General features: G+C 45.2%; 1 protein-coding gene across 1 annotated transcript; it reads left to right on the plus strand.

Annotated features, from left to right (window-relative positions):
* The first annotated feature begins 52 nt into the window (after positions 1–52).
* LOC144156139 (E3 ubiquitin-protein ligase TM129) lies at positions 53–26699 on the plus strand. The gene is made up of 6 exons (XM_077687969.1): positions 53–281; positions 3437–3675; positions 7550–7779; positions 13435–13594; positions 22313–22521; positions 24590–26699. The coding sequence occupies exons 1-6, from the start codon at positions 77–79 to the stop codon at positions 24630–24632; spliced, it is 1086 nt and encodes a 361-aa protein (XP_077544095.1). The 5' UTR covers positions 53–76; the 3' UTR covers positions 24633–26699.
* The last annotated feature ends 1054 nt before the right edge of the window (positions 26700–27753 follow it).

Here is a 27753-nt window from a genome sequence, read left to right on the forward strand (position 1 = left end):
TTTGGAACAAAGATGATAACGTCGACAACTTTTTGTGGCTTGGATTCGTTCCGGTGCCGGCCTTCTGTAAATAAACATGGCGACGGAGGCCGTGTGGTTTACTGCGGTGTATGCTATGATATGTGTTTACATCCTTACGCCACCAACAGAATTTGTGACAGCCGGTTTGACGCTCACACATCTCTTAGGGAGGTTCATCGACAAAGAGGACGTCAAGTTTGTGGAGCATCATATTCAAAGGACGCTGTTGACTGTCATCGTTCATACTTTTCTACCACTGGGTAACGTCGTGTTCTTATACCTCACGCTAAGTTCCGCAGCTCTCTCTTGGGTCATTATCCCCTTTTGGTGAAAAGCGTACTTGTGTGCACGTTTCTTATCTCTTCGTATAGCTGTGCCTGATATTTCAGTGTCATTTAGTTACGTGACGTGTCCTTTAGCGCAAGAGCGCTTTGCTGGTGCGTTAACTCGTACGCGCAGGTGGGGCGCGTGCTGTGAGGCGTGCATGGTGTGAGATCATTTTCGTGCGTGTAGCCGACTGGATATCGACGCGAGCAGGTTGCATGTAGAGGATGAATCATGTAGCAAAAAGTAGCCGCAGTTTGAAAAATGCACAGCACCATGTTTTGGCGCCGTGGCCAGGTGCATCCGTTTTGATTGACAGATGCGCCTGGCTTTCGCAAGTAGAAGTTATAAACAATGACTGGAAAGCGTCAGACAAACCAGATCGGTGCCCATACAGTTATTATAATTTTCCGTTTGAAGTTCAACTGAACTGTCACCACGATGCTTCTGGCGAATTGGGTCTGAAACGAAAACCAACCTCCATATTCAACGTCTGCGGCACCTCATGGGTAATAATTAATTCTAAGGTCGGCTACTTAGTTAAGCAAAATTTTTGACATCTCAACATTTTAAAAATCATGCCGTTGTAAAAATTAAGCAGGTGACAGTTTCGACCCCCCCCCCCCCCCCCCCTTGAAAAGAAGATCGACAAACTAAACTCCAGCTCAATACTAAAATCTACAAGTTGTTATGAGCTTTCAACTATTCAACTTTTTTTTAATATACATATACAATTTGAAAGGATCATGTTGTATCAGAGAGCGTAATGTGCTTGAGCCACGCAAAGCTCTTGCAATGTTTTCAACTGCTATTTTTGAATGACATCATCTTCTTGCAAGGTGGCGTTGTGGCTCAGATTGTACTATTAGGTATAAGTAACGAATATGCCGAGACAATTGAATTTCATTATCTTTATCTGTTGGCAACTCTATCGGCTTCTGTAACATAGTCTGCAGCTGAGTATGACGTCACTGGTCAAGTCCCAAACCTGTAGACCGATTTTATGGCAGGTAAAAAACAAAAATGCCTTTGTGTTGGACATTTCAGTGCAAAGGCCCTCAGGGGGCAATTATATAAAATCAAGGTGTTCCCGTGAGCCTGACATCAAACTTGGGTCATAAATCTGCAAAGTTCTAGACCGCGCTCGCTGCTCATTATGCACAAAATGGAACTGCGTTGCAAGGCCAATCGCGTGAGGTAGATTCATCTGACAGAAGTGTCTCAACATGTCTGGTGCCGCGGAGAATCTACTACCTGGTGGTCTAAATTAATCTGGAACCATCCAGTACAGATGCCTACAAGGTCGGGCATAGCTGCAGTGATTCAAGGGACATTAAAGTGTGGGAACAAGTTGAACTCTGCCATAAGATTTTAATGCCGTGAATTCAGATACACCACTTGTGGCAGCAGCAGTCGGCTTAATAATGCAGAGAATGCCGAAATTGAGTTTGTTTAAGCAGTTTCGTGAAGCAAACATCAAAACAGGCGAATGAAAATGTAAAATAAAGTTATGTGAGAACTCCTGCTGAGCACGTGTTCGAAAAGGCATAAACTTTAGCTTTTAAACATTATTAGGATATGGTTGGTGCTGCAATGCAGAAGTGGAAAGGTGCTTAAACTTCGATGAAAACGTGAACAAAAAAGATGACAGCACAATTAAATACTCTGATTTATTGCATGTAATTACATATATATGTGGTGTTTTTCCCAAATAATGTATATCTGTGGAGTATGTTCTGTTAAAACCAGTCAGTCGTTAGTTGTGCTGTCATCTTGTGTTGCTGTCCTTTTAGATCGTGATCTTTTTTGTTTACTTAAATATTGTTAGTAGGTTGCTCTACTAGAACTGCCAGTAAGATTTGTTTGTTTTGGTTTTGGTCCGTTTTGCATAGCCGTAAGTACCGTCAGAAGGCTAACGCATGAGCTGTCGAGCTTTGCCTCTTTACACTGCTGGTGTGTGTTTGTGTCCAGCCATCAACCGTTGTGGTGGGAAATCGCGCGAGTAGTTTCTACCACTTCTCCCGAGGAGGGGGGGGGGGGGGGGGGCAGCACCTCCCTTGCTGGAAACGCTGTGAATGGCTTTGTAGGCGGTCCCTCTTCATGATGTGTGTAGTGATCTTCTGTATCAGAAAATTGGAAGGGAAACGAGAGGGAATGGCAGCTTATGTACATATTTTTAAGCAAAGCATTGTTCCCCATTGAACAAAAGCCGAAACAGCTTTGAATAGTTTGATATTGTGGTTGAAACAAAAAATCTTTCAGACTTTAGTGTCGCTTTCACCCTTTCAGTATTACTGACATAGTGGTGCGTTTTCATGTTTCCATCCAGCCATGTCACGGACGTGCCTCACCTTTCTCACTCCATTAAAAAGTGCTTGAAAGAACCTGATATTGGGGATGTGTTACCCCCAGAAATATCTAACCCTGAAAGTGTTAAAATGCCAATTCAAACGTTTATTTGAGCATTCGCAAATATTATGTGCTCAAGTCAGTGTTGGTATATGTGTGTGTGTGTACAATGTTCACTGTTGAAAACGGCAGTCCCAAAGAACACACAAAAAGGAGGCTGAATTAGGGCCCTGTACTCGCATAGGGCTTCTGAGTGTGAAAGGTGCATCCTGGAAAAAGGCACATCAACCATTTTTTTTTGTAGTCCTGTCATCTGTAGGGATGTGACTTCATGCGTTCTGTCTTTCTGCCTAGCAAAAACCTTTTGTCTGTGTTTCACTGTGCAAAGCCTATAATTTGGTAACATAAGGAAATAATACGTTAATCTGAGCTTTTGCTTCAAAATTTTTTCACTTTGTTAATTTCTCTAAAAAAAAAAGTGCTTGTATCGTGTCAGGTGTCTCATAACTTTTGCAGCACCCGTAGTGGCAAAAGGGGCCGTGATTCTGCTGTGTACCCTTTCATCGTTGGGGCTACCCTACAGGCGGTGCAGGCTGCTGTCAAAAGTATTTCATGAGAATGGTTACTCTGCAGTTGGGCTAATCCAGAGGCCGGTTGTTCAGCCAGAAAATGCGCTGGTTGTGGGTTGCAAGGGTTGCCCCACGGGCAGTCTGGCGTGAGCCCCTGTTGCATTCCCTACCAGGCTACTTCTTTGGGTTCACCAACCTGATTGAGGATGACAGCCTGGTGGCCCTATGGCAGTCCAAGCTGCTGTGGCAGGTGGGCCTGGCCGTGTCCTGCCTGGTGTTCACGGCAGGCATTGTGGTGGCCTTCAGCTGGTCCATGGCCGACTGGAGCCGGCACCCCGTGACGCAGCGGCTACTACACTACGGCAGCCCCTGGCGCCTCATCGCCATGCGCATTGACGCCGAGTTCTGCCAGGTGGGCTATTAACCGGGCCTTTCATCATTCGTCAGGAAAGAAGGGCAGTGCAGGTTTTTACGGGAACAAAAAGAAACGTGCATGTTTAAGCTGAACATATTTTCAGTTCAGTGTGCATGTTGTGCCTCTCCTTGTTTATCCTTGCCGGGGGTTAAAAACTCTTCAGCACATTAAGAAGGTACAACTAAGGTGTCCAAATGCAACTTGTGGTGGTATGATTATTTGTGGGGGGGGATTTCATTGAACAGTGTCCAAATGAGCCAGCACATTTCTTCTATTGCTTTGGAAAAGGTGAGGCCTGTGCTTGTAGTTTGTTCAAACGTTTTATATGGGCATGACATCTGTGCAGCAAGGACAACTTGGGTGAAACCTTTTCCCCCTCGCTTGTGCATGCCTCCTTGCATTCCACTACAATGTTTAGGTAAGTGCAGTGATCATTGCAGGCATGTTCATCCACGTTCGTACCACTATTCATTAATTTGGGAACTGTCTAATTACCTAAATAATGTTTCAGCAGTGTGCAGTGTTAACAAGCTCTAAAATATTTTGGAATATAAAACGTTAGAATGTTGAGATGGAATGCGTCATCATCAGCATATCTGAGAATTTTCCTTATTCGTCCCTCCATGGTCTTCCTCTACTTCTGGTACCCTCTTTTGGTAGCCACTGTGCTATGCTGGTGGTCCACCGGTTGTCATTTTGCTTCATTACACGGCCAGTGCAAGTTCATTCCTTTTTCTTAATTTGATATGTGATATCTCTCACCCCAGTTTGTTCCTTGATCCAAGATGCTCATTTATAATCTCTAAGTGGTTGATTGGGAGGGTTTAACGCGCCAACGCAACGCATGCGATGAGGCATGCCGTAGTGGAGGGCTCTGGATTAATTTTGACCCCCTGGGGATCTTTAACATGCGCCGAAATCTCACACACACGGGCGTTTTTGCTTTTCGCCTCACCAGAAAAGCGGCTGCCGCGGCCGGTAATCGAACCCGTGTCCTCGTGCTCAGCAGCGCAGCGCCTTAGCCACTGAGCCACCGCGGCGGGCAATAATCCTAAAGTGTTACTCCATGAAGGTTACTGCTACCAAGCATTATTCGTACCATCGTTTGTTTCATACCTCGTTGGGCTCACCTGAATTTTCTTTTCAGATTTTTAGTAAGGTGACAAGTTTCTGCCCCCTGTGTCATCACCGGCAATACGCATTGGTTGTATACCATTCTTTTTAGCCGTATAGGTAGGCCACACAGTACTTGTTGAGTGCGCCCCTGCCCATACCTACCTACCTGTTCTGCTCCAGATTTCCTTATGCTTGCGATCAGAGCTGATAACCTGTCCAAAAGGGTTATATTTGTCTACTTGTCCTAGCGTTTCGTTCCCTGTGCTGAGCTTCGTTCCCTAAGCTTTGCCTATGCCGTAAAGGGGGCTGAAGAGGGTACTGAAGAGGGTGCTTTCAGCATGTTTATTCATCATTACTTTAGATTTATTTGCATTTATTTGTATCGCCACGGCCCTGCTTTCTGAATTTAGTTCCTGAAGCATTTTTTGCAGGTGTTCTCCAGACTTGCTGACCAGACTTGCTGAACGAGACTATGTTGTCCGCAAATCTCAAATAGTTCAAATATTCCCCATTTATCCATAATCCTCCCAGTTAAGCTCCTGGAATACCCTTCCAGCAATTCTGTAAACAATTTTGGCGAGGTGGTGTCTCCTTGTCTTACTCCCTACTTGGTGAGGAACTTTTTGCTGTTCTTATGGAGAATTATCCTGCCGGCACATCCCTTGTATATGTCATTCAATAGTCTCTTTGATTCCCTGGTCTTGCAGTAATGTGGCAATGTCTACAGAACCAAATGCTTTTTCATAGTCTGTAAAAGCCATGTAGATTGGGTTTGATGTTCAAATGTTTATTCAAACCCATTCCTTCTCTTGCCAGCTTTTTGTGGTGACAGGGATTCTGTGTCAGCTCAGGGTTGCTGTTGGTGGCTGCTTTGTGCCAAATTGGCTAATTTGTGGCCCTGTCTGGTGATTGAAATCTGTGTGTGCTTTATGGCTCCTTTTTAGCTCCATTTAACACATAGTTTGGTGCATTTGGTAGCTATATTTGTTGTAATTGCAGGCATGGCATGTGCCTTTAAGCAATAATGTGCCCCACCAGAGGTGATAACACACCTGATCCTTTTGCTCACCGGACGCCCTAGAGGCACATCTAAGTGTAACAGTACTTCCTGGAATTACCAAGCATGTATCCCTCTCAATACCACTAAAAACGTCACCTACCAAGAAGTTAATCATAGGCCATAATAGAGGCTTTTATGGACTGATTAATAAACTTACTTGCTTCACAAAAATTTTAAAAACCATCGGCTCACCTCAATCCCCACCATCATCAATGCATGCGCATTTCGATCGGCAGCTGGAAGCTACTTTTGTTTTTTGTAATCACTTTTTTTATAGTATTTTTGTGTATGTATATACATGCATTGTATATTTCCTGGACGATTATGTTGGTCGTTTAGTTTGACTTTTTTTTTTTTTTTTTTGGAGGGGGTGCATTTGTTTGCATTGTATCTTCTTCCTGTTTTTCTGAGTAAACGTATTTATATTCATTGTATAACTTCTGAAAACTTTTTTTTTGTGCAACCCACAGTTTTGTATAATTTAGGCATTTTCCCCATGTGCAATATTTTTCTTTTGCCATTGATAAGGAAAACAAATGAAGCAGTGGCAACTCACCAGCCACTATCTTGCTGGTTCCATACGACAAACCCAGCTCTCACACTCAGGTATCACCTCGGTCAAATTTACTTAGAACGTACAGTACATACCACCAAACCAACTAATACATGACTGGTAGCCCCGTGAAATGCATAGTTAGTTAGAAACGTTTAAAATAGCCCTGTCGCAGACGACGCTGCACCTGCTGGCAGTTTACATAAACTGCCGTTTACATAAACTGCCATGGAGTGGAAGTGACATTGTGGCCGGTCAGGTGCTTGGTCCTCTGGCCAGCCAGGAGAATCTGGTCGAGCTCCGCTGAGTGCGTTCCTCCTGGGGCTGCTGTGGGTGCGAGCGGTTGCGCGCAGATTTTCTCTGGCCGGCCGGCCACTCGCTCACCGGCTGCAACGTCACTTCAGCCTGGCCTAATTGCTGCGCTCTTCTCAATTTTGGTTTCGAAATCACAGATTTTTTATGGTAATTTGCACCGTTCATACGTGTATTTCAGCTGTCTATGTTGTATCTGGCTGTCTACTTAGGCAGACTGTACGGAAAGAAGGTTTTTAAGGGGGCGAAATTTTGAGGGCAGTTGGCTTTTAGCGGCCCCCAACCAGAGCCACCACCAAGAAACATGACTGTGGGATTGAAGGAGTGCGTCTCTAGTTCCGTTTGGCCATACCACTTAAACACTAACATCCATTTAACAACCATGTATCCCCCCTATCACGTCACTGCTGATGTTGTGTAGCATGAAATTTGGAAGTTTTCTTTATTCCGTACCTTTTTTCGATATAAAAAAACATCTTTTGTGGCTGCAATAAAGTTTAATTGAATTACCAGAGGCTAGTTATTTCAAATGAAATCCTTATGCCACCTGTAACAAAAGCTTCCTACCTATTACGGACATGCATAGTTGCTAGACAGTAACTGCTTAGCTTTCTCTGTGCCTCGTGGGTTTATTCGTTCTTTTTTTCCCACACATAGCCCCAGTTGTAGCCTCAGCACACAGAGCCACGTGCCCCTTTTTCGATGTTAATTAGAGCAGAAAGTTGGGCAAGTTGGTACTGGGATAACAGAGGCATGTTTCCAGCGCAACAAAGACTTGAACACAGGAGAAGAATGTTTTGGAGAAGAAGAATGTTCTTTTCCTTGACCAGGTGGACAAGTTCATCAGCGGGGCTGGCTCGCTGACGCGCACGGTGGTCACCAACTCGTGGATCATCAAGGCGACCCCGTACAATCTGCATCTGATCCAGCAGACAGATGCAGTGCTGGAACTGGTGAGCAGTGCCGAGCACTCGGTGTCCCACGTCAGTGGCATGGGCATCCAGTACCTGGACATCCTGGTGAAAAGCCGGAGGCCAGGCATCCCCTCCTTTACCATCAGGTGGGTTATCCGACATTTAAGCAAACCAGTTCCAAGTGTTATCTGCATAAATGGATGTTTCTAGTTTGGCTGGAAAACTCTTAGTGCGCCAGAAAGCAAAAGGGCTGTTGGCCCAGTTGATGGAGAGCCATAACTCTGCTGGCACAAAGAGAAAAAACTGACACTGTGGCATTTGACGTAAGTTCCATGTTATGATCGCACCGTATACATTTTAGTCAATTGTACTTTTCAGAAATTTTGGCCGATGGGCCTGAAAACTCTGGGATTGGCCATTGTGGCCACATGACCTGAGGTTGGTGATGGCTGTGCATGTACACTCCAGGAGGTGGTCTATACCATATCTTAACAGCACAGATGGCAAGACAAAGAGGAAGGACTACACGGCAGTGCTCATTCCGTGTAGTGTTTCCTCTTTTTTGTCTCGTCATCTGTACTGTTTAGGCATGAATCCTAACCAACTGGCCCAAGTTTTCTTTTTGCTGAGGTTGTCTAAAATTGCTGGGATTCTACTGTGTCATGATTGTCATGGTGCACGTCGACCTCTTTCAATGTGCACCTGGCAGAAGTGTGTGCCTGTCATATAAACCAAGATTGTGTCAATTTTAAATGCAGAGCATTTCTTTAACTCGCGATGTCACCCGTTCTTGGCGTCCGTAGTTGTCCGGATCGCTCGCCTCGACATGCCCGGCTCAGACGTTTCGCTATCGGCGCGATCAACATTCGATAGCGCGCCCAGGCACGTTTCAAGGACACTCTCTCCCCTCTCTCGGACTCAACGTGCGCCGAGGCTGCCAATTTTACTGCTGACGAGCGCTCTCTCGTCAGCAGTTGCCACAAGTGCAACAACATTAACGTAACGCAAACTACTTAACGTCGTGCGCCCCCGGAAATGCTCTGCATTTGATCGTGCCCCTCGCGAGGGGGATGTTTCACTGCGTCGCCATGCGAACAGTTTGCCACGCTTTAGTTTCAGTTCCGTATCTCCCCGCCGCGGCCGTGGAGAGAAGGCGGCCGGCCGCGACTCTCGCCACCGCGGCGCTGCGGTTGCGAGTTGCGCTAGGAAAGCGAGCGTCGTCTGCTAGCGGGGAGCGGAACGCATTCCGCTCGGCATCTCCGGTCTTCGCCACTTCTGGCTGCGCACTGCAAAAGAATTTTTAGATGCGGAGCAGCTTATGGTAGCGCCTGTTCCCTCCGCCGTTGTGCGGCGTCCACACCCACACTGCGCATGCGCATCCTCCTCCCCCTCCACTCCGGCATTCCTCCTTTCCTCTCCGAAGCTCCCCTCCTCTCCGGGATTGCGCAACGAATGCAACACCTGCGGCTCCGCGCGTGATAATGCGAAGCAGCTTAGGGTTACAGACGCGACGGTAACCGCTGCATACTCCGCTGGGGGCGCCACTGTAGCTCCGCGGTATAAATGGCGCGCGCGCGCTCCGCTACCCTCATTCTCCTCCCGCAACACCGCAATCGAACTGAAAACTAACGGGAACTTCAGTTGACCCCATGGCTGCTTCGGATACTACTCATGGTTCCCCTACGGGAAGATGGTGAAATTTTTTATCTTTCGGCGCGAGTGTTTCTGGAACCGTCGATTGACATCCAGAACATTGTAGATCACAGACGATTATTTGTGGTGCCAGCACTGTTTGTTGTGCTTCTTGTGAATTTCTGGACGATGCTGTCCTCTAGGCTCTTGTAATCGCTGCTCTGTCTCTCACACCCCCACAATAGACAGGAGGGGGGGCTTTGCAGAAGGGGCTTGCAAGTAAATGTAATGAATCAGCCTAGCCTACAATATCACATTTTTATTGTCTGCATTATTGCGCGACATCTTATAGCAGTAATCGGTATTCACCAAACAGCTGCACTATACAAAATTTTACACGATGTCATGAATACCCAATGAGTTTTATGAGCCAAAAGCATAGGTAAATTACGATGGAGATTTTTGGTGGGATGTGATGGTACATAAAGGCAGGGTTTTTACGATAAGCCACGAAAGGCTTACACAAAGGTGGCTCTTGAGGATACGAAAATTGTAAAGAGCACACTGGTCTCTCTGATTGACACACAGAGGCTGGACATTGATTAAAAGAGACGAAGTCTAAGCTTAGTTTCAGGCCTGATTCTTTTCAGTTGAACACTTGGCGAGGCACAAGTGTAGGATTGAAGAATGAGTTGTACATGGCAAAAGTTTATAGCGCAGAACAACAAGGATGATCAGTGCTCATCTTCCATTCTTCCAGTTCGTCCTTGTGGTTCTGTGCTGTAAACTTTTGGCAAGGGTAGGAGGCTTGAGTGGACACCGCCATTCCTTAGCCTTACTGCTGCATGTGTCTGGAAAATAGTGTTTGAATTAGGGCACTTCCCAGATGTGAGGTAAACAAACGTTAATATCTTCTGCTGGTAAAGAATTTCCTGACTTTTTTGTAGATCTGAGCTTTATTTTATTTCTCACTTTATCATTTTATGTGTATTTTCAGGTTTGGAAGTGTCGTACACCGTTAGACTCTGATTCGACCCCCATTAATAGTGTGAACTGTCCATGTTGTTACTTCCTTCATTCTATGTCTTTATGATACAAAATAATTTTGCTGATTTTTGCGTATCAGTTGGAATGAACTGCAATTTGGTTCTAATGTTACTGGCAGGGCTTCTTGAGTGTTGAAACCAAGCAAATAATAATACTTTCGTGTTAGGAATTATCACTGGACCACCTGTGCCAGCATGTGGTCCAAGTTTGTCGGGCAAATTTATTGTAAGCCTGTTTAGTGTTCGCACATACTACACAAGTTACAAAATAAAAAGAAATGACTTGTCATGAACTGTTTGCCTGGCCAGATGAATAGTGTTTTTGCTGTCCACAAAGTATGTCATATTGGCCACAGTAGAATGAAGTGAGCTCATCATCAGCATTCGTGAACTGTAAAACTGTTTTCAAGATAAGTGAGCTGTGGACAGCCTGCTGGCACTTTGAACAGAGTGCACTTCAAACTGCCTTGCATTAAGCTGGTGAGCGTTAGCTGTTACCAACTTTTCATGTGGAAAGGTGTGCGTACCAGCCCAATCTTTAATGGGGCCATGAAGACAAAACACTACTTTGGCCACTTTGAAAGAGCTAGCTTTGAGCTAGCCTGTGTTAACTCGCCCAGGGCCAATTCAGCCACAAAATAAACTTCTTTAACACTTTCGTGACCGTGGAAAAATCGATTGTTTTTGGGTAGTCCTGGAAATATTTTTTTCTTGCCACAGAATTGATTGATGCTAAAGTGTAAGATATGAAATGATAGAGGAAGGATAGGTTTTTCCAACAGTAACAATTTCAAACAACAGGTTTATTACTAATTCTATCAAAAAATGATTACAACAAAACAAAAAGTAACAAGAAGAAAAAAAAAATGATGAAAACATCAATGCTTCTTTGCACAGGGTACACAAAAAAAATTTGAAATATACAACTTGAACATAAGGCCATTATAGAATAATAACTGCAAATATGAGCTCTGTAAGTACAAAAGTTATTGACATGCATACAAAAATATAAATACTAGTGCCTATCATGCCACCACGCGAAGCAGTTTCTTGACGCGGTGAAACAGAGGTTGGCTGTGCATGTTTCATAGACAACGTTTGTTTTCTGCTCAACCGTCCTTTCTCCGTAGCACAGTTTGCAGTTTCGGTATTTTTCGGTTTATTGTGATTGGTGCTGTGGATCCTGAGGCGCAGTTTTAGGGGACACAACTGGAGGGACGGTGGGGCCCACGAGATGTTGCTCGTCACAGCCCAGCAGCTGTTCAATGAGCTCGAGTCTGAAAGCAAACTGATCAAGTGCAAGCTTCTTGAAAGCTCCGGAACTTCCGGATGCTGACGACAAAATCGATGGCTGACGAAATACCGCGCGCTACTCTGGAGCGCTATGCCAAGGTCAATTTTGGGCCGTCTCCGCGGAGACAACTCGACTCTTTGTGCAGCCGGTGCCAAGTGGTCTCGCCCGAACGAAGCCAACACCCTGCAGATAAGAGCTGTGACTTTTAGAACAGGCCGGATCTGTTTACATCAACACGCGCCCGCGATAAAATGGCCGGAGGAGGAAGCGAAACTTGCCGGCGGATACCTGTTGATGTTCCGGGGCGGTTTGACGCAATTTTGCTGTCTGTACTAAAGTCCGACGGACTGAGGTCGTCTTCCGTGTCTGTGCTGCTAGCACCATCCGCACATTCCAGCTCACATTCATTGGAATTCGTCAAAATTCACCGTTCGCGTGAAGCATCGGCAAACGGCGTCAATGGCATAACCATTACCATGAGAGCTCATCTCCCCGCCAGCAAAGGACATCTAAAAATCCCACCTGCAGCAGAGAAAAGAAACTCGAAAGCAAAATTGATGAAATACTTCCTCCTTTACCCTTTTGATGGCGTTAGCTGTCCAGAAGCGCTAGAGCGCCAAAATTTGAATTTGTATTCATCGATAATATACTATTGATATGAATAGGTGCGGTCACGAAAGTGCTAACTGAACAAAAGCAAGAAAAATTTAAAAAATTTTTGAATTTTGCACTACAGTGATGTAATATGGGCCTGTGCTAAAATATCGTTATCAGTGTGTTAACTACAGGTTAGCATGCAAGTGATACAATAAAACGGAACTAGAGGCCTCACTCCAATCTCCCAGTCATGTTTCTTGGCGGTGGCTTTGGTCGGTGGCCGCCAATCGCACAAGCAAGATTCTGTGACGTCATAAAAAAGCTGCCGGAAAGTGCCTGGGGTGTCGCCACTGCTTCGCCTGTTTTCCTTAACCCTCTCAGGGTCAGTGACGTACATGTACATCTTCTGCAAACACCTTCAAAATGGTCAATGATGTAAATGTACGTCATCGCTTGTATGTTTAAGAAAGCGCGCCTTTTTCGATCATTTCCCTCGCTTGGCATGTGCTGCCACACTGTGGAAATACGTGAAATTTCTTTCTTGTGCGGATGACTCTTCTTTTATTTTCTTTATGCTTTTCTAAAGCGGTGTGCTGGCCATCGCTTGTGCATCCGGCCGCATGCGGGCGCGCAGTGGCTAGTTTCGGTTTCGTTTTCCGGGCGTTTCCATTTTTTTTTTTGTCCGCAAAACTGATGTGCTTCTTGCACTTCTCTTTCTTGCACCCGCGAAACTTCTTTAGAATTTTTCTCGTGTTACGAATAAACCACGTGTATGTAGCAACACAAACCATTTTTTGGTACTTAATGGTCGCCCTAAAAAAATTACGACAATTTTTTCTCGAAATACATTCGTCCGAAGAATTCAAATCAGCAATACAAAAAATTGGCCCTCGGGAGTCGCATTTGGCAAAAAAATTTGACACTCCAAGGGTTAATTCATTTTTTGTTCATTAAACATTTTGTTTCACTTAAAACAAATATTCATTATTTGTTTGAAGTTTGCGATAAACTTGGTATCATTGTTATCGGAACGAAGCAGGCTTGCATTTTTTCTTCATGGCCTCTTTAAAAGAAGGCTTGATGTGTTGAATTGTTCGAAATGGAAACCCTGTAAGGAAATGTCGAACTTCTTTGTGTAAAACGCTTCCAGAATGAGCATTGGAAATGAGCAGTCTAGTAGTGGAGGGCATTCCTAATGGCATGTCTCTTGTATTTGCGACGGCTGGTTTCAGGGTGAACTCAATGGAGTACAATGACCTGCGGGTAAAGCTCCAAGCCCCATTGGATAATGTGCGCAACATTGTGATCCACCGGAGCCTGAGCGACAGGTTTACTGACGCCTTCAAAACCCACGTTGAGCAAAATTCTAAGTACAAGCTTCCAGCAGGCATGGTGAGTTATTCTTTCCCCAACTTTGTTTCAAGCTCTTGATTTTTTATTCTGCTCAAAGAACTGCTAACACTCAATGGATGGGATCACTGCTGCGGCATATATTTTGCTCTATGGTTCGTGATGCTGCACATATTGTGAAACAGATTTGCGGAGCTTGTCAAAAAGCTTGTACAATGCATCTGAACAATGCATCTGCAATTTTTTGTTGATAACTGTTATGATGCTTGCTTAAACAACTTACAATGAACACAACATCGTATTGCTTTATTAAAATAAAGCCACAACATTGATTTATTAGCCAGGTCAGGTAGTTATTACTTCACTGCATTTCTGCTTGGTGGGGAACGATGTTTTCATTGAAGATGAATCCACATTTAGGACAGATTTCACGTTATTTGTTTCCTAAATTTACCATATGTTGTGCCACAATTTCTTACGACATACTTGGTACTTGGGGGGCGCAGACAAAAAACCAGCAGGCAGTACTCGGACTACGTGTCGCTAAATGCTGCTGGCAGGAACCGGAAATCTGATGTTGCTGTTTAATGTACCAAAACATAGTACAGCAATTCAGCTGTGAAATTGCATGGCCCATGGTTTCCATGCTTGCTGATAACTGTGGCAGTGATGCGATTGCAGCACCAAACTGCGACAAAAGGCAGGTCCTACTACACCTTGGTACATTTTGAGTAATCGGCACTGAACCTGTGTCACACCTTGCTTTTGGGATTTGTGCTGACTGCCCAAGCTCGTAGTACTTTGCATTTGAGAGCGACATACATTGTTTGTCACTTGCAGCCCCTCCTTCGTGCGGGCACAAAGGAGAGGAAGCATGTCAGGAACAGCTGGTGCAATTAGAAAAAGAAAGACATAGCCTGCGGTACAGTAAAACCTGCTTACAAGAGACACTTGGTTAGAAGAGACACTTGGTTACAAAGAGACACCTGAATGAAGGCGGTTTGGTTGGCTTTCCTGTGTCCCCCATGTTAGAAACATTGCTTACAAGAGACCTTGGTTACAAGAGACACGTTTTTTGGTTCCCTTGAGTGTCTCTTGTGACGAGGTGTTACTGTAGTATTGTCTGTCTTATTTTATTATTATTTTTTATTTATTTTTTGTGCTAGTGCAGAAAAATGCAGCCCATTGTTATGCACGCCTTTTTCAAGGCGTGCACCCTCTGCAGTCCGAACCTTCTACCCGATTTCCGGCCGTTTCGGTCCACACTATTTTGCCAGTTTCTAGCGCCACGAAGAAAACCGTGAACTGTGCAAGAAAAACTCATCGTATACTTATTTTTTCTTTTGCATTATTCTTGCAACTCCTTTACCAATATTTGAGCAGCATGTGAAACTGCCTGAAGCATTCTCGTGGATGCAAGCCACAGTTTTTTCTGCTGGTTTTGCAGAACAACATAGTTTTCCTCCTGCCTCCTTTTGTTTTTCTGTCGCTGCAAACTGCACAGCCCTCGTTGCTTCGACCTGGGAGCTTGTAGATGAAATGGCTTATCCCATATAGCCTTCACTCGCTCTCCATACTTGCAGATGGTCCCCGATTTTCGGCTCGAGCCCTCAGATCACCCACCAGCTGTTAAATGAGGTTTTGGCGGTACTGTAGGTTTCCCTGCTTTTTTTCGTCATGTGTGCAGTTGTGTGCACTTCTAAATATAACTATGGACAATGAAAACCTCTAGATGCCAGAACAAAAACTTTTCATTGTTTTTCGACAAAATGCGTAGCTCACAGAGTAATGATCCGCGCAGTGCTGTCTCCACTACCATCGTGGCCTTCGTCACTCACTTCTAACTAACTGATGGAGGCACGTCCTCACTGAAGTCATCATTGCTTTCGCTAAGTGCACCCTCGTAGAATGCAGGCGATGAGAAAGTGGCCATGCTTCTTGGCAAACAGCGCCCACATGAAAACGCTCTAGAATCTAGAAAGACCGTGTTGAACATTGTGCTGCACCCTAGTGCAAAAAGGAGAAAACTTCAACAAAAAAACTTCACTTATCCCTCAAGAGATGGCACATCATGTATACAAAGGATGCGGGTGCATCACAGTGAGGAAAACCGCGAAATTTAACCTTGAACACCCATGTCGGGCATAGCCCGACAACGGACCGCTACAGCCGTGTTGCGTTGTCGGGAACAGGCGTCCCCCATGCCCGACAACGGACCACAAAGGGTTAAGAAGACAGCCATCTCCTAAACAACCCACTTGCACTTTCTGCCCGGGGAACGGCTGTTATGTACCTGATTTCCTTCAGCTTTGTTACCGTTGAACGTTGGTAGTGCGTGCTTGCTCGTAAGGGTGTAAGGTAGATTTTTCATGTGTAGAAGCAAGGAGGTCTCATACAAAAACCACTTTTCCTGGTTTTGAGTAAGTTCCGATGTGGAAAGAACTTGTAGTGCAGTACACATTGTTTCTGTCACAGTTACTCCAATCGGGTGGGTCTCTTGTGTTGCAGTGTGCTGTGGTTATGGCATTCATGCGACAGTGGGCGTACAAGTTTTCATTCCAGGGAAGAAAAAAGGGGAGAGAGAGGTTGTAAAGGGACACTGAAGGCAAAATACAAGTTGCTTTAGATCATTAGATTAGCTCACCGAGAACACAAATTTACCACACGTATGCTTAGCTTTGTCTAAAATAAGGTAGAAAATGGCGAAAACATGATTGCAGGTGTCGCCACCACTGGCTATATTGTGCAACTTACACTAGTGCTTAACAGGAAGTTCTCTTAGTGTCATGTTTTAATGTCGAAAAACAAAAAGAAAGCTAGAAACAATATGATGGGAGCCGAGCCAATAGGTCACGCGGCAATGCCAAACCCCAACAGGCTAGTTTTAGTTTCTGTGTAATACCTGGTACAATTCGCGACCAGATAATTGTGTGACCCTTGCTGTAGTAGTGTGCATTCCTACTTTTATTATGACCCTCTGCGTGCTTTTGCTGCATTAAAAAAAAAAAAAAAACCTGGGAATGCTTATTTTGCCTAAAATCAGGATATGTGCGGAACGCCTGGTGTACGCAACGTCTTCCTTAGCTGCCGCTGCATGGCACTACCCACTTATGCTGGCACCGATGCTGCTATGCGAGGCGGCGTGTGGGGGCCGTGCACAAGCAGCTGGTTTGACGCCAACATTCACACAGACTAAAAAGGGCAAATGCTTTTCTTCAACAAAGCATCAATACTGATCATGGGTCCCATGAAGAAGCATTTTGCTTAGTGGTCCGTAGCAGTAGAGGACGCGGGTGTTTGGGAAAGCACGGCTCCTTTGGAATTAAACTGATAAAGCCGCGTGGTACGTGGTGGCGTTGTATATTCGGTTGCTTCTATACGGCTATACATCACCACTGCCTCCCTTGTATGGTGACACAAACAGCGGCTGCAGCAGCCTGTGTTTGCATCATGGAATTGCTGTAAGGGAAATGAGGAAGGACCCGCCGCGGTGGCTCAGTGGCTAAGGCGTTGCGCTGCTGAGCACGAGGTCGCGGGTTCGATTCCCGGCCGCGGCGGCCGCTTTTCTGATGGAGGCGAAAAGCAAAAACGCCCGTGTGTACGAGATTTCGGCGCACGATAAAGATCCCCAGGTGGTCAAAATTAATCCGGAGCCCTCCACTACGGCGCGCCTCATCGCCTGCGTTGCGTCGGCGCGTTAAACCCCACAATCAATCAATCAATCAAATGAGGAAGGAAAGTGTGTTGTTTGATTAACAAATAAGGCACCCAATCAACTTTAAAATGGCTATGGGAAGGTCAGACTTCCATTTGAAACCAACTTGCTGGCTGCCTTCAGTGGCCCTTTAATCAATGCATCCCCCTTTTTTCAGCTTTTTTTTTGTGTAGAGCGGAGGGAGGTAATGTTAGCAAAATATTTAATCAAATGTGATATATATATTTTTTTCATTGTGTTTCAGGTAGAACAAAGCATCTGCCTTAAAGGGACACTGAAGTGATTTGTAAACATTGCGGGATTACTAGCGCAAATTGTAGTTCGGAGTCTGTAGGCCTTGTTTCGACCACCCTGGCCGCGTTTACGCGAATTTATTTAGTAGAAAAATCAATTCGAAAATGCTGTCCTCCTCTCTTTATGCTCGCCCATTTTCTGTGGCGTTTTCGTGTGACGTCAGCAGGAGATGAGCTGGAAAATGGCTGCGCTACTGCACGGTTCGCCGACCAGCCGACCTACCGATCGAGTCAGTCGGCCCAGCGTTTCGTCCGCCGGCCGCCGACGGGTCGTCGCTATTCGCTCGCTCAATTTAAACTAAGCCACAACACCTTTGTGAATGAAAGAATGTGCCTTTCTTTACTTTGTTAGTTTGTACACTGTGTCAAACTCAGTGTCCGGGTCGCTCCACGCAACCGCTGCACAAGTGCACATGCGACGCTTCGCTGACTTTACGCTAGTAGGAAAATCTAAGGCCAATTGAAGGCGGGAGAAGAGTTAGAGAAGTCAATATAGGTACTAAGAAAATAAAATCAACTGAAACTTTTACCGTACAGCGCAAAACTAGGGAGCAGGAAGCATTTTTTGCGCTGGGTAAACAAGCACAGCGGTCAGCAGCACGACCGCCCATCTGTGAACGCTTTTCCGTCAAAGAAATGCAATTGCTAGACGTGAGATATTGTGGAAGTTTGGGGGACGCTTACTGCAGGAGCGCTATACAACAAATAGTCACATAAAGTACTTGAAATGCTTAAAATAAATAAAAGTGTAAACTGGTTATACATTATAGACCTTATATATCCAACCGAGTCAGTGCTGGCTCGTGGCCTAGTGGTTTGAGGCGCTGGGATTACTGTTTTGAAAGTCGCAGGTTCGAATCCCCGAGAGTACATGTTTTTTTTTTTTTTTTTTTTAAGTTGATTTTTTCGTATGCGGCTGATGTTTTCTGGACTGAGTTCACCCTTTTTGGGCCGTAACGTTCACTGCTCCACGAGCGAGATCGCAGAACGCGCGCATACTGGCAATGACGCGCTAGCGAGTTCTCGTTGGCGTGCTGTTGCCACAAGCACCGACTGCTTGCGGGCAGTGGGCCCAGGCCTCAATCAGCACACCCTTGGCCTGGTGCGAACTAGCTTTTTACGAACAGACATGAGTGAGGCAAGCTCCGAATATGCGGGAAAAGCGCATGGCATTTGAGAGTCTGCGGTGACGCGGAGGGCGTTCATCCACTGCGTAGGCCTCGTCTAGTGATTTCTACGATTCCAAGCCGCCCTGGGAGGTTTATGTTAGACATTTGACAGCCGACAACATGGCAGAAGCGCGGTACGGTGATTACTGAGATATCGAGAATGGCCATCCAACAACGCCATCGGATGTCAAGCATGTTGTTTTACAGAACCGAAACCGAAACCGAAACTTGTTTGATTGCTATCCTTGGGCATCGTCCAATCACGGTGCCCCCCCCTCCTGACGTCACAGCCTTTAGTTGGTGCGGCCGCCGCAAACCGCGCATGGTAGTTTTTCTTCTTTCGCGCTTTGTAAAATAATTACCGATTTGTCAACCGGATAAACGATGAATAGTGTGTTAATTTGAGCCAGTCTACACAGTGCAAGCAAAAACGGGAGCTTGACAAATTCACTTCAGTGTCCCTTTAATTACATTGCATTGAGAATAAATTTACGGGAGAACAGAATCAGAGATATGTGGACTGATAAGGAACCATTGTAGTGCATGTGTGTGTGTGTGTGTGTGTTACAGCTGGCATTCTTTTTAGTAACATTTGACTGCACATTGTCTGATCTGATTCAACTGCAGAAATATGCAAACACAGTTGAGGCGAATACAGGCAAGACGGCCTCCCACCGTAGTGCCATGGACGCGGCAGCTGTATGTGGAGGATCGTCCAAGTCAGACATACACCACGTGCTTATTAGCTTTAAGTTAAGGTTGGGGATCAAGCAAGTTTGTGTAGTGCAGTTTTGAACATTTTACAAGTGGCATTGCAAGCAAAATGTAAAAAAAAAAAAACATTGTTCATTGCTGATTGACGAGTCAGTGAAACTTTAGGTGTGTTATGTGGGAAAGGTTTTGAGGGTTGCACCTGTATAATCCTGCTGTGACTCCTATTTTGCCACAAAAACAACTGTGCACATGTGAAGGAATTCTATTTGCTCTCAGTAAATTTTTGGGGTCATCTTACTCTCCTCCTTTCAACTGTGGGAGTTGTGCTGACAAATCCTCTTGCTCTCTGTTAGAATTTGGATATGAGAAAATAGTCAGCCCATATACAGGGTGTCCCAGCTATCATGCACCAAGATTTAAAAAAAGAGAAATCGCGTAACTCGAAGAAAACCTAGTGCATAATGTTTGCAGTACTGTCAAGAAGCGGAGAGTAATTTTTTCGTTAATGAGACTTAATTAACTAATTGTTATTAATTATCTAACTCGAGAAATACTGTCCTAATCACTAAAGTGTCAATGAGGCACTTGTAGGTAACCACGAGGGGCATCTAACTGCGCTATTTTCAGCGACGAACTAATTGCGTACTCATTTATTCTGACTGAAAAAGGAAACCCGCGAAATATGAAAAATACCACGTGACGACGCTTACGCGCACATTGTAAAGCAGCGTCCCCAAACAAAGCTGATTGAAAGCAACTGCTTCGCGTGTTACCCGCCCGAAGAGACAGCGCATCACCTTGATAATAGCATGCATGGAAGGAGCAGCAGCAGCAAGATTCGCGGGACGCGTGTGCAGATAAGGAACAAACTCGGTCGCGATTTCTTCTTTCTTTCTTTTGTCTATTTCATTCTGGCTAACTCAGAGGCAGCCTGTTTGAGGGCGTTGCTTCACGGTGCGCGCGGAGGCGCCGTCACGTGGTATTTTTCATATTTCGCGGGTTTCCTTTATCAGTCAGAATAAATGTGTACGCAATTAGTTCATCGCTGAAAATACCGCAGTTAGATGCCCCTCGTGGTTACCTACAAGTGCCTCATTGACACTTTAGTGATTAGGACAGTATTTCTCGAGTTAGATAATTAATTACAATTAGTTAATTAAGTCTCATTAACGAAAAAATTACTCTCCGCTTCTTCACAGTACTGCAAACATTATGCACTAGGTTTTCTTCGAGTTACGCCTTTACTCTTTTTTTAAAACTTGGTGCATGATAGCTGGGACACCCTGTATAATTCTTATTAGAAAGTGTGGAATTAATGGAGGGTCTCTACACATGCTGGGTGCTTATGTGGGCATTAAGGGCGTTGCTTCAGAGCACTAAAACCCCAGCCAGCTAGCTTCGGTAGGCAACAGCATCCCCCAAAATCCACCGAGTTCACAACGTTGCGTGGATGCAGGGACTAATTCAGCTCGCAGACAGGCTGAAGACAGGCTTCAAAGGGCTGAGACGAACAAGAGGCTTTATTAGCCGAGAAGTACAAGTAATTATGAAGTGATTGTGCAAACAAGGACAGGTACGTATACTGAAGTGCATCTTTGTTGACCCAACTGAGCATTTGCATTCCGCATCCCGTAGGGGCCAGTGACATTTTGTGCCATCTAGGGGCACATTTGAACATACCTATATCCACAAGTTTTTTACTCTCCGTTTAAGCAAACTTGGAAGGCTGGTCGTGTGATGTAGAGGTTCTGTTTCTGGGTGGCAATCTTGCAAAACCTGGTTCAAATCCCATTGGTGCCGTTCTTCTTTTTTTTTTTTTTGGTCAAGTTTTACTTTAGATAGATTTTTTTTATCATGTCTGTTGTGCATTTCTGACACCTTTGTGCATTATGAATGAAATTTTTGCTGTTGGTTTGTTTCATTTAGGTCAGGTTAGCTCTTGTTATTTATGTTTTAGCAGTTTGGTTCCTTGTATGTTGGTTTCGACTGCCTTTGTTCAATACCTTTGTGAATGGAGTGGTTTTATTCCTGTTAGGTGGACTTTGGTTCAGAATTTTTTTTTTAATTTGTGGTTTTTTTGCCCCCTGAAGGTTGGTTTTCAATGTCCCATAGCTAACCGAGTGAAGGCTAGCTACGGTAAGCATAGGTGTGTTGTTTTTTTTTATTGGGGTTGTTTCGCCCGTTTCAGGTTGGTTTTGCCTGTTGTTGTTTCACTTAGGGTGCTTTCGCTTATGAGGAAAGTGTTAAATGGAGTGGGAGAGAATGCTTCTGGATGAGGAGGTGGCTCCATTGAAGGAAGTGAGAGAGTCCTAGGACCCCACCGGCGTGTTGGCTCCGTGTGGTGTAGTTCGTGAAGAAAAGGCATGCGTCGTGCGTGTGCAAGCGGAAAGGCAAAGGGGGTTCTCCACAAAAGCAAAGCGGAAAAAGTGTCCTAGTAGTGGATACTAACTTGCACTTCGAGTACCTAATTGTGCTTGTAGCGTTCCAGAACCCCATTCAGACTTGATGTCCACGCTTTCTACAGTAAGTTATCACATGAATGAGCTTTTTATTTGAATGAACATCTGAGTTAAACCAACTTTTCAAAAATCCCCTGCTTGGAATCCTTTTGTGTATTAATTGCATTTTTTTTTTGTTCCCTTGAAGGTTGTTCCATTAAAGCTCTGTTACATGCATCATTGTATCTCTCAGTGAAGAGGTAGGCAGCAGTTCAAAAAATATGTTTGCAAACAAGGCGAGAATTCCCACAGTGTGCTATTATTTTGACAGCAGTCGCAGTTGACAGTAGGGGTTCAAGCAGTGCCAACACCGTCGCATGCGTCCCTGTGAAGTTGTGGAAGTGATCAAGGTGCCCCTGTGGGTGGTGCAGGAGCTGGAGCCGTGCATTGGGTGCATGCAGACGACGGCCAACGTGAAGCTGCAGAAGCTCTGCGACGAGGCCCTGGTGGGGCAGTGCCAGGGCTGCCTGTGCCGGCCCATGTGGTGTCTGGACTGCATGGGCCGCTGGTTCGCCAGCCGCCAGGACCAGGCACGCCCCGAGACGTGGCTGGGCAGCCGCTGCTTCTGCCCCACCTGCAGGTAAGCCCTGCTGCCACCCCTTCTGCTGCCTTGGGGCTCTTCGATTTACGACACTCCCCCCTGGAGAAAATCGGGCACCGCTCCATAAGCGGTGTAGACTTACCCAAAAAAAAAAAACGAAGTGTTGACTTTTTCCTCTGGCGGCCTGTGGGTAACTCGCGGAGATCTAGTAGGTATAAAATCAAAGAAGCTCACGGTCGACAGACTTTGTGTGTTTGTAAGCTCAAAATTTTGAGCACAAAATGGAAAGTTCAGATTTGAAAATATTTTACGAAATTGAAGGGCCAAGGAAAAGTTTAGACCGATTGTTCCTATCTGCATCCCGTCATCGTAATATTCCGTTTCCAGCTTTCTTAAGGGGTCAGAGAGGGCTTTGAAGGACTGTGCAAAGCAAAAGTCTACATGGTGATTATGTGAAAGCCCTTATATGCACACTGTTGATTCATTTAAGAATTATGAAGGCATCAAGTGCTGTACCAGCGTAAATATTCTTTTGAGCCAACAATTTTGTCAGAATTTTTAAGGTACTGCTTTTTTTTTTTCAAATTGATATTGATTTGCAAAATGTGTAAGAAATTGGATTCTTGTAGAAATTAAGTACTTTACAGTTGTTGGGGACATAGTTTGGGTAGCTAAGAGAGAAAGACACTTTGCCATAGCTTATCATGGCACATTAGAACATTAGCTAACCAAAATAATTTGGGAGGGGGGAAGGATTAATACGATCGACTTTTCTGGGGTGTTGCTCAGCTCTTCTCCCTCTAGTATAACATTTATACTGATAAAATTTCGAGCATTTCAAGGTTTGATGATGATGATTGCTATTGGTTTCCCCTTTGAAGCGGGGTGATGACATGTCATCTTACCAAAAAGGACTAATATAACCATGTTTTACACTCTTGGTTTAATACTAGCACTGCTTAAGGCAGGCACTAAAGATTATTAGGCCCGAAATACTTTCTTTTCCCCGTTACAGGTGGTAACTGTCCTAGGCAATATTCCCCTCTCTGCTCTTCGTCCACCAGCATTCTAATCTTCTTTTCGTCCCCTCGACAGCCTTGAAGTTAACTTCCTCTCTGATACCCTTAAATCCTAGGGCTTCTGGAAGCCCAATATTCCCTTCATGTAGATTTGGATGGATACCCTCACATTCTAACACTATGTGCCGCATAGTTTCTGTTTCTTTTCCGGAGACCACACATACCCCATCATTTTGTGAATACTTCCCCACAAAACTCTTAGTTCGCAGGCAACCTGCTCTAGCCTCAAAAAGCAAAGCACTGCCCTGGGAATTATCGTAGAAATTTTCCTTTCTGATGTTAATTTTCTCAGCCCTGTCATGACACCCTGTCAAGGGGTGTCATGTGCCTCCCAACCACCCTCCCCACCTGACTTGCCTATGCCACCAGATTACAGTGCCCGAGTTGTACTACTTAAAAAAAAAATACCAATGAAACAAAAGCATGTTGTACAGTGGTGCTGTGCTAGCATTGTTGTGTGAGCATAACTAATTCTGCAAGTTGTAGCTAATAATTGGAGTTGTCCAATTACTGCTGCGTACTCAACCTTAGAGTTGTAAGCAAAGTGGAAAAATATCAATGGGCCTGCTTCTCCTACTTGCCTGGTATGCCAACTATGTAGTCGAGAGTTCTTTCATTCTAGCAATGTAGTGAATAAGGTGAGCTGGTGGATCAACTCGTCCATCTGTGTCAATTGTGATTGGGTGTCCGTCAGTTTAAATGTAATAGTCGCATCTTTTTGTTGCAGATTAATTTGTTGCGTTCACACCCAGGGCATACCCCTGCAGCCACATTTTGGAGGTTTCTTAGGTATTTGTTATCAGTGGAGAACTTAACTGCATCTGAAGTTTCCACTTCTTGCACAATGCAGCAACAAATGCGACACTTCATGGGCCATTCCACAGTGAAGCGATAGGACGGCAACAGCATTGGATGGGCTGTAATGTTTCGTGCTTGAATAAGCAGCAACCAGCTAGGCCCGTTTACCTAGTTTCTTCCCCCACTTGCCAAATGCTTTCGTCTCAGGGCTTTCAATTCTCCTCTTGCAGGTCTGTGTTCTGCATGCTTGACGTGTGCATCGTGGAGCCCTAGCTCCTTCGCTCTCACGGGACGCCTGCCTGAAAGAAGTGTGATGCGGTGGCTGCAGCTCACCCGAGCACTTGGTGTCGCCGCAGCTGTGTGAATACCGCTTAGCAAAAACACCGAGGGGCCCCACCTGAGAGATGTCCATTCCTTCACCAAGTGCATTGGGAAGGGGCCATCTGAAACAGAGTGCTGCATACGTTTCAGACAAAGCTGGCTGACTGTTACCCGCTATATTTACATCAGAGGAAAAATTGTGAAAAGAAGCCCCTTTCTCATTTATGTTGGCACGTTGGGTTTCTGGCCTTATTTTGTGTGCATACGCATGCTTTTTAGTGTGCTCAACATTTTCTGCCACGTATTGCATTGTTCACATTTATCGCTGGTGAACTGCTGTGACCTGTGGGGCATGCCTTGGCAGAGTTGCAGCTTGCCTCAGCAGTGCTACATGTTGGCCCCTCGATGCCAGTGTAAGTCATTGGCAGGAAATGTAGCAGGCTTGTGGGGCAGGCTGCAGGGCAGGACACCGAAAGGCAGTGAAAGTGCTAGTCTCTTGTTTATTGTCTCATTGCCTCAGTGACAGCTTGCAAGATCTGAGATGAGACATTTGGAGACACAGCGTGAAGGACGAGCACTGGCAGGAGGGCAGCTACTGTTATAGTGCTCTGTGGTTGCCCGCCTGCTATCTGCCCTGACCTTTTGTGCCTTGTCTTCAGATGTCAACTACAGTTAAACCTGGATGTAACGAACCTCTGTGTAACGAATTCCTGGATTTAACGAAGTTTTTCAATTTCCCATTGCCACCTCCACTGAAGCCCTTATGTTTGTGACCTCTATGTAACGAAGGCATTGCGATGGTTAACCTTGATGCAACAAATTCTCTGCGCTGATAAGCTATTATTTTTGCGCTTATTCTGAAAAATTGGCTGCAGAAGTACGCTAATTTAGCGAATTTCGTCCGCACCATGAACTGCCGTGCGTTTCCACGTGTAAGTGTGGTGTTGGTTAGATGCTAGGCCTGCCTGTCAGCATGTAGTCACTTGTCTCCACTGCCACGGCCATGCCACTGCTATCTGTGGAGTCGGTTAATTGGTGGCGAGTTCTGCTGCCAGAAGACAAAAAGTTTTGTCTTGCCAAGACAAGCTCGCAATTTTAAGTGCCATCTCCGCTGGCGAGAAAGGAGAACACAACCTCCCGGTGCAGTATGGTTAACCTTGATGCAACAAATTCTCTGCGCTGATAAGCTATTATTTTTGCGCTTATTCTGAAAAATTGGCTGCAGAAGTACGCTAATTTAGCGAATTTCGTCCGCACCATGAACTGCCGTGCGTTTCCACGTGTAAGTGTGGTGTTGGTTAGATGCTAGGCCTGCCTGTCAGCATGTAGTCACTTGTCTCCACTGCCACGGCCATGCCACTGCTATCTGTGGAGTCGGTTAATTGGTGGCGAGTTCTGCTGCCAGAAGACAAAAAGTTTTGTCTTGCCAAGACAAGCTCGCAATTTTAAGTGCCATCTCCGCTGGCGAGAAAGGAGAACACAGCCTCCCGGTGCAGTATCCCAGCTAGCACCCTCTCACCAATTTTGAGTGCGGAAAAGAGCACCAAGTTCATGAAAAAGTGCCCTTTCAGCATAAGTTTGGGCCTTGAAACGCATTAAGGCTCCGAAAAGTGTCAAAAGGAGAAAGTGATGCTTAAGTTGCGTTTGTGAACGCAGGGGTAAGTGACGTTGCTTCTTTGGAGTGCTGTGTAGTGACTGAGCTTGTGGGAAAGCAGCATGTGCAAATCACGCCATTTTTCACTGTGAAATAAATCCTTGGAGGGCGAGTTCATCGTCACTGATATCTAGCATTTTGGTTTCGTTTCTGCTTCGTTCACGCGAGCCTGAACTCTAAACCTGCACGTAACGAAAAATTGCTAATTTTTGTCAGCTTCGTTATATCCAGGTTTAACTGTACCACCAACTCACCCAGCAAGCTGCCCTGTTGTGTCCCTTATTTTGGTCAAGGAGTCAAATTAGTTTCTGCCAGAGAACGTAAGTTGAAATCTTGCAGAAATAAAGGTGTTTGAGAAAAACTTTGTGCATGCTAGCATTACTCAGTCGGTTTTAAAAGAAATCTCCACAAAGAATGCTTACTAGGGCACCTGTGAAGTACTTTTGTGCTGCATTTGACCAGGGGGCTAGCAAACAAACAGCTTTTTTCGGTCATTTTTATTTTTATTTCACTCTTCTTACCCATAAAAAAAAAAAAAGGTCAGAGCTGAAGCGCTTATTTGAAAACGAAACTAAATATCAGTCTGTTCACCAGGTGGTGTAGCGACGTCAGAGGGGCTGGACTGTGTGCCCCCGTCATTGGGGTCATCGTCTGCTTCCTTGTCCTTGCGCCTGGGTCATTTGTTGTGATGTTAAAATCCAGCCGTGCCAGGATGACTTGTGAGTGGTTCCTTGGGGTGGACTTTCAGAGCGGCATCTCGTTTTCAGTCGGGCCTTAAGGACATCTTCAACAGCCTCTAGGTCCTTGACTTTTTATACAGTAGCAGAAATCATGTCACTGTTAGCATTAGAGGGCACACAATTTAAAGCTTTAAGTTACACCAGACAGGTAATTGAGATGGTGCATGGAAGATGCTGGCACGAGAAGCACAACACACCTTGCAAGAACAAGCAGCTGCCTGGCCTAGTGCATAGAAGCCCTTCATTCGAGCTAAAAACATGCTTGGTCGCTGTTTACTAGTTTTTGGTGTCACCCATTTGTTCACCACCACTCTCAAAATGGAGCACTCTGGCAAGACATTTTCATTGCCTTCTGGTTGGTGGAAATGTTCAATGATTGGTGTACTTCAAGGATTAACTAGAGACCACGACCAACTATAACTGCGTGTTTAAGAACATTAACTGAAAAATTTGGAAAACGCTCAAGCTTTGCCTTTAAGTGTGGAATACAATGGTGTTATTGGGCCACATTCGCAACGCATTATCATTTGCTTGTCATGCCCCTGAGCCACACATGGCACCCAAGAGGAGTGAGAAGTTTCCACTCCTGCTCACACACCATCTGTTAAGGCAGCGCCTTGCTTTCCCGGGAATTTTAGTGGGCACTGCGAGGGGGTGTAGCCTTAAACAACCCGTTCCC

Source organism: Haemaphysalis longicornis, unplaced genomic scaffold, assembly GCF_048455015.1.
Source record: "Haemaphysalis longicornis isolate Haplotype H1 unplaced genomic scaffold, Haemaphysalis longicornis Haplotype H1 scaffold_1, whole genome shotgun sequence".
NCBI classification, from domain to species: Eukaryota; Metazoa; Arthropoda; class Arachnida; order Ixodida; family Ixodidae; genus Haemaphysalis; species Haemaphysalis longicornis.

Bases quoted from the DNA above. Each gene is read 5' to 3' on its own strand.
- LOC144156139 (XM_077687969.1), top strand. From the start codon at position 77: ATGGCGACGGAGGCCGTGTGGTTTACTGCGGTGTATGCTATGATATGT. The intron at 282-3,436 runs GTAACGTCGTGT...ATTCCCTACCAG, and splicing joins TCATACTTTTCTACCACTGG to GCTACTTCTTTGGGTTCACC. The intron at 3,676-7,549 runs GTGGGCTATTAA...TTCCTTGACCAG, and splicing joins TTGACGCCGAGTTCTGCCAG to GTGGACAAGTTCATCAGCGG.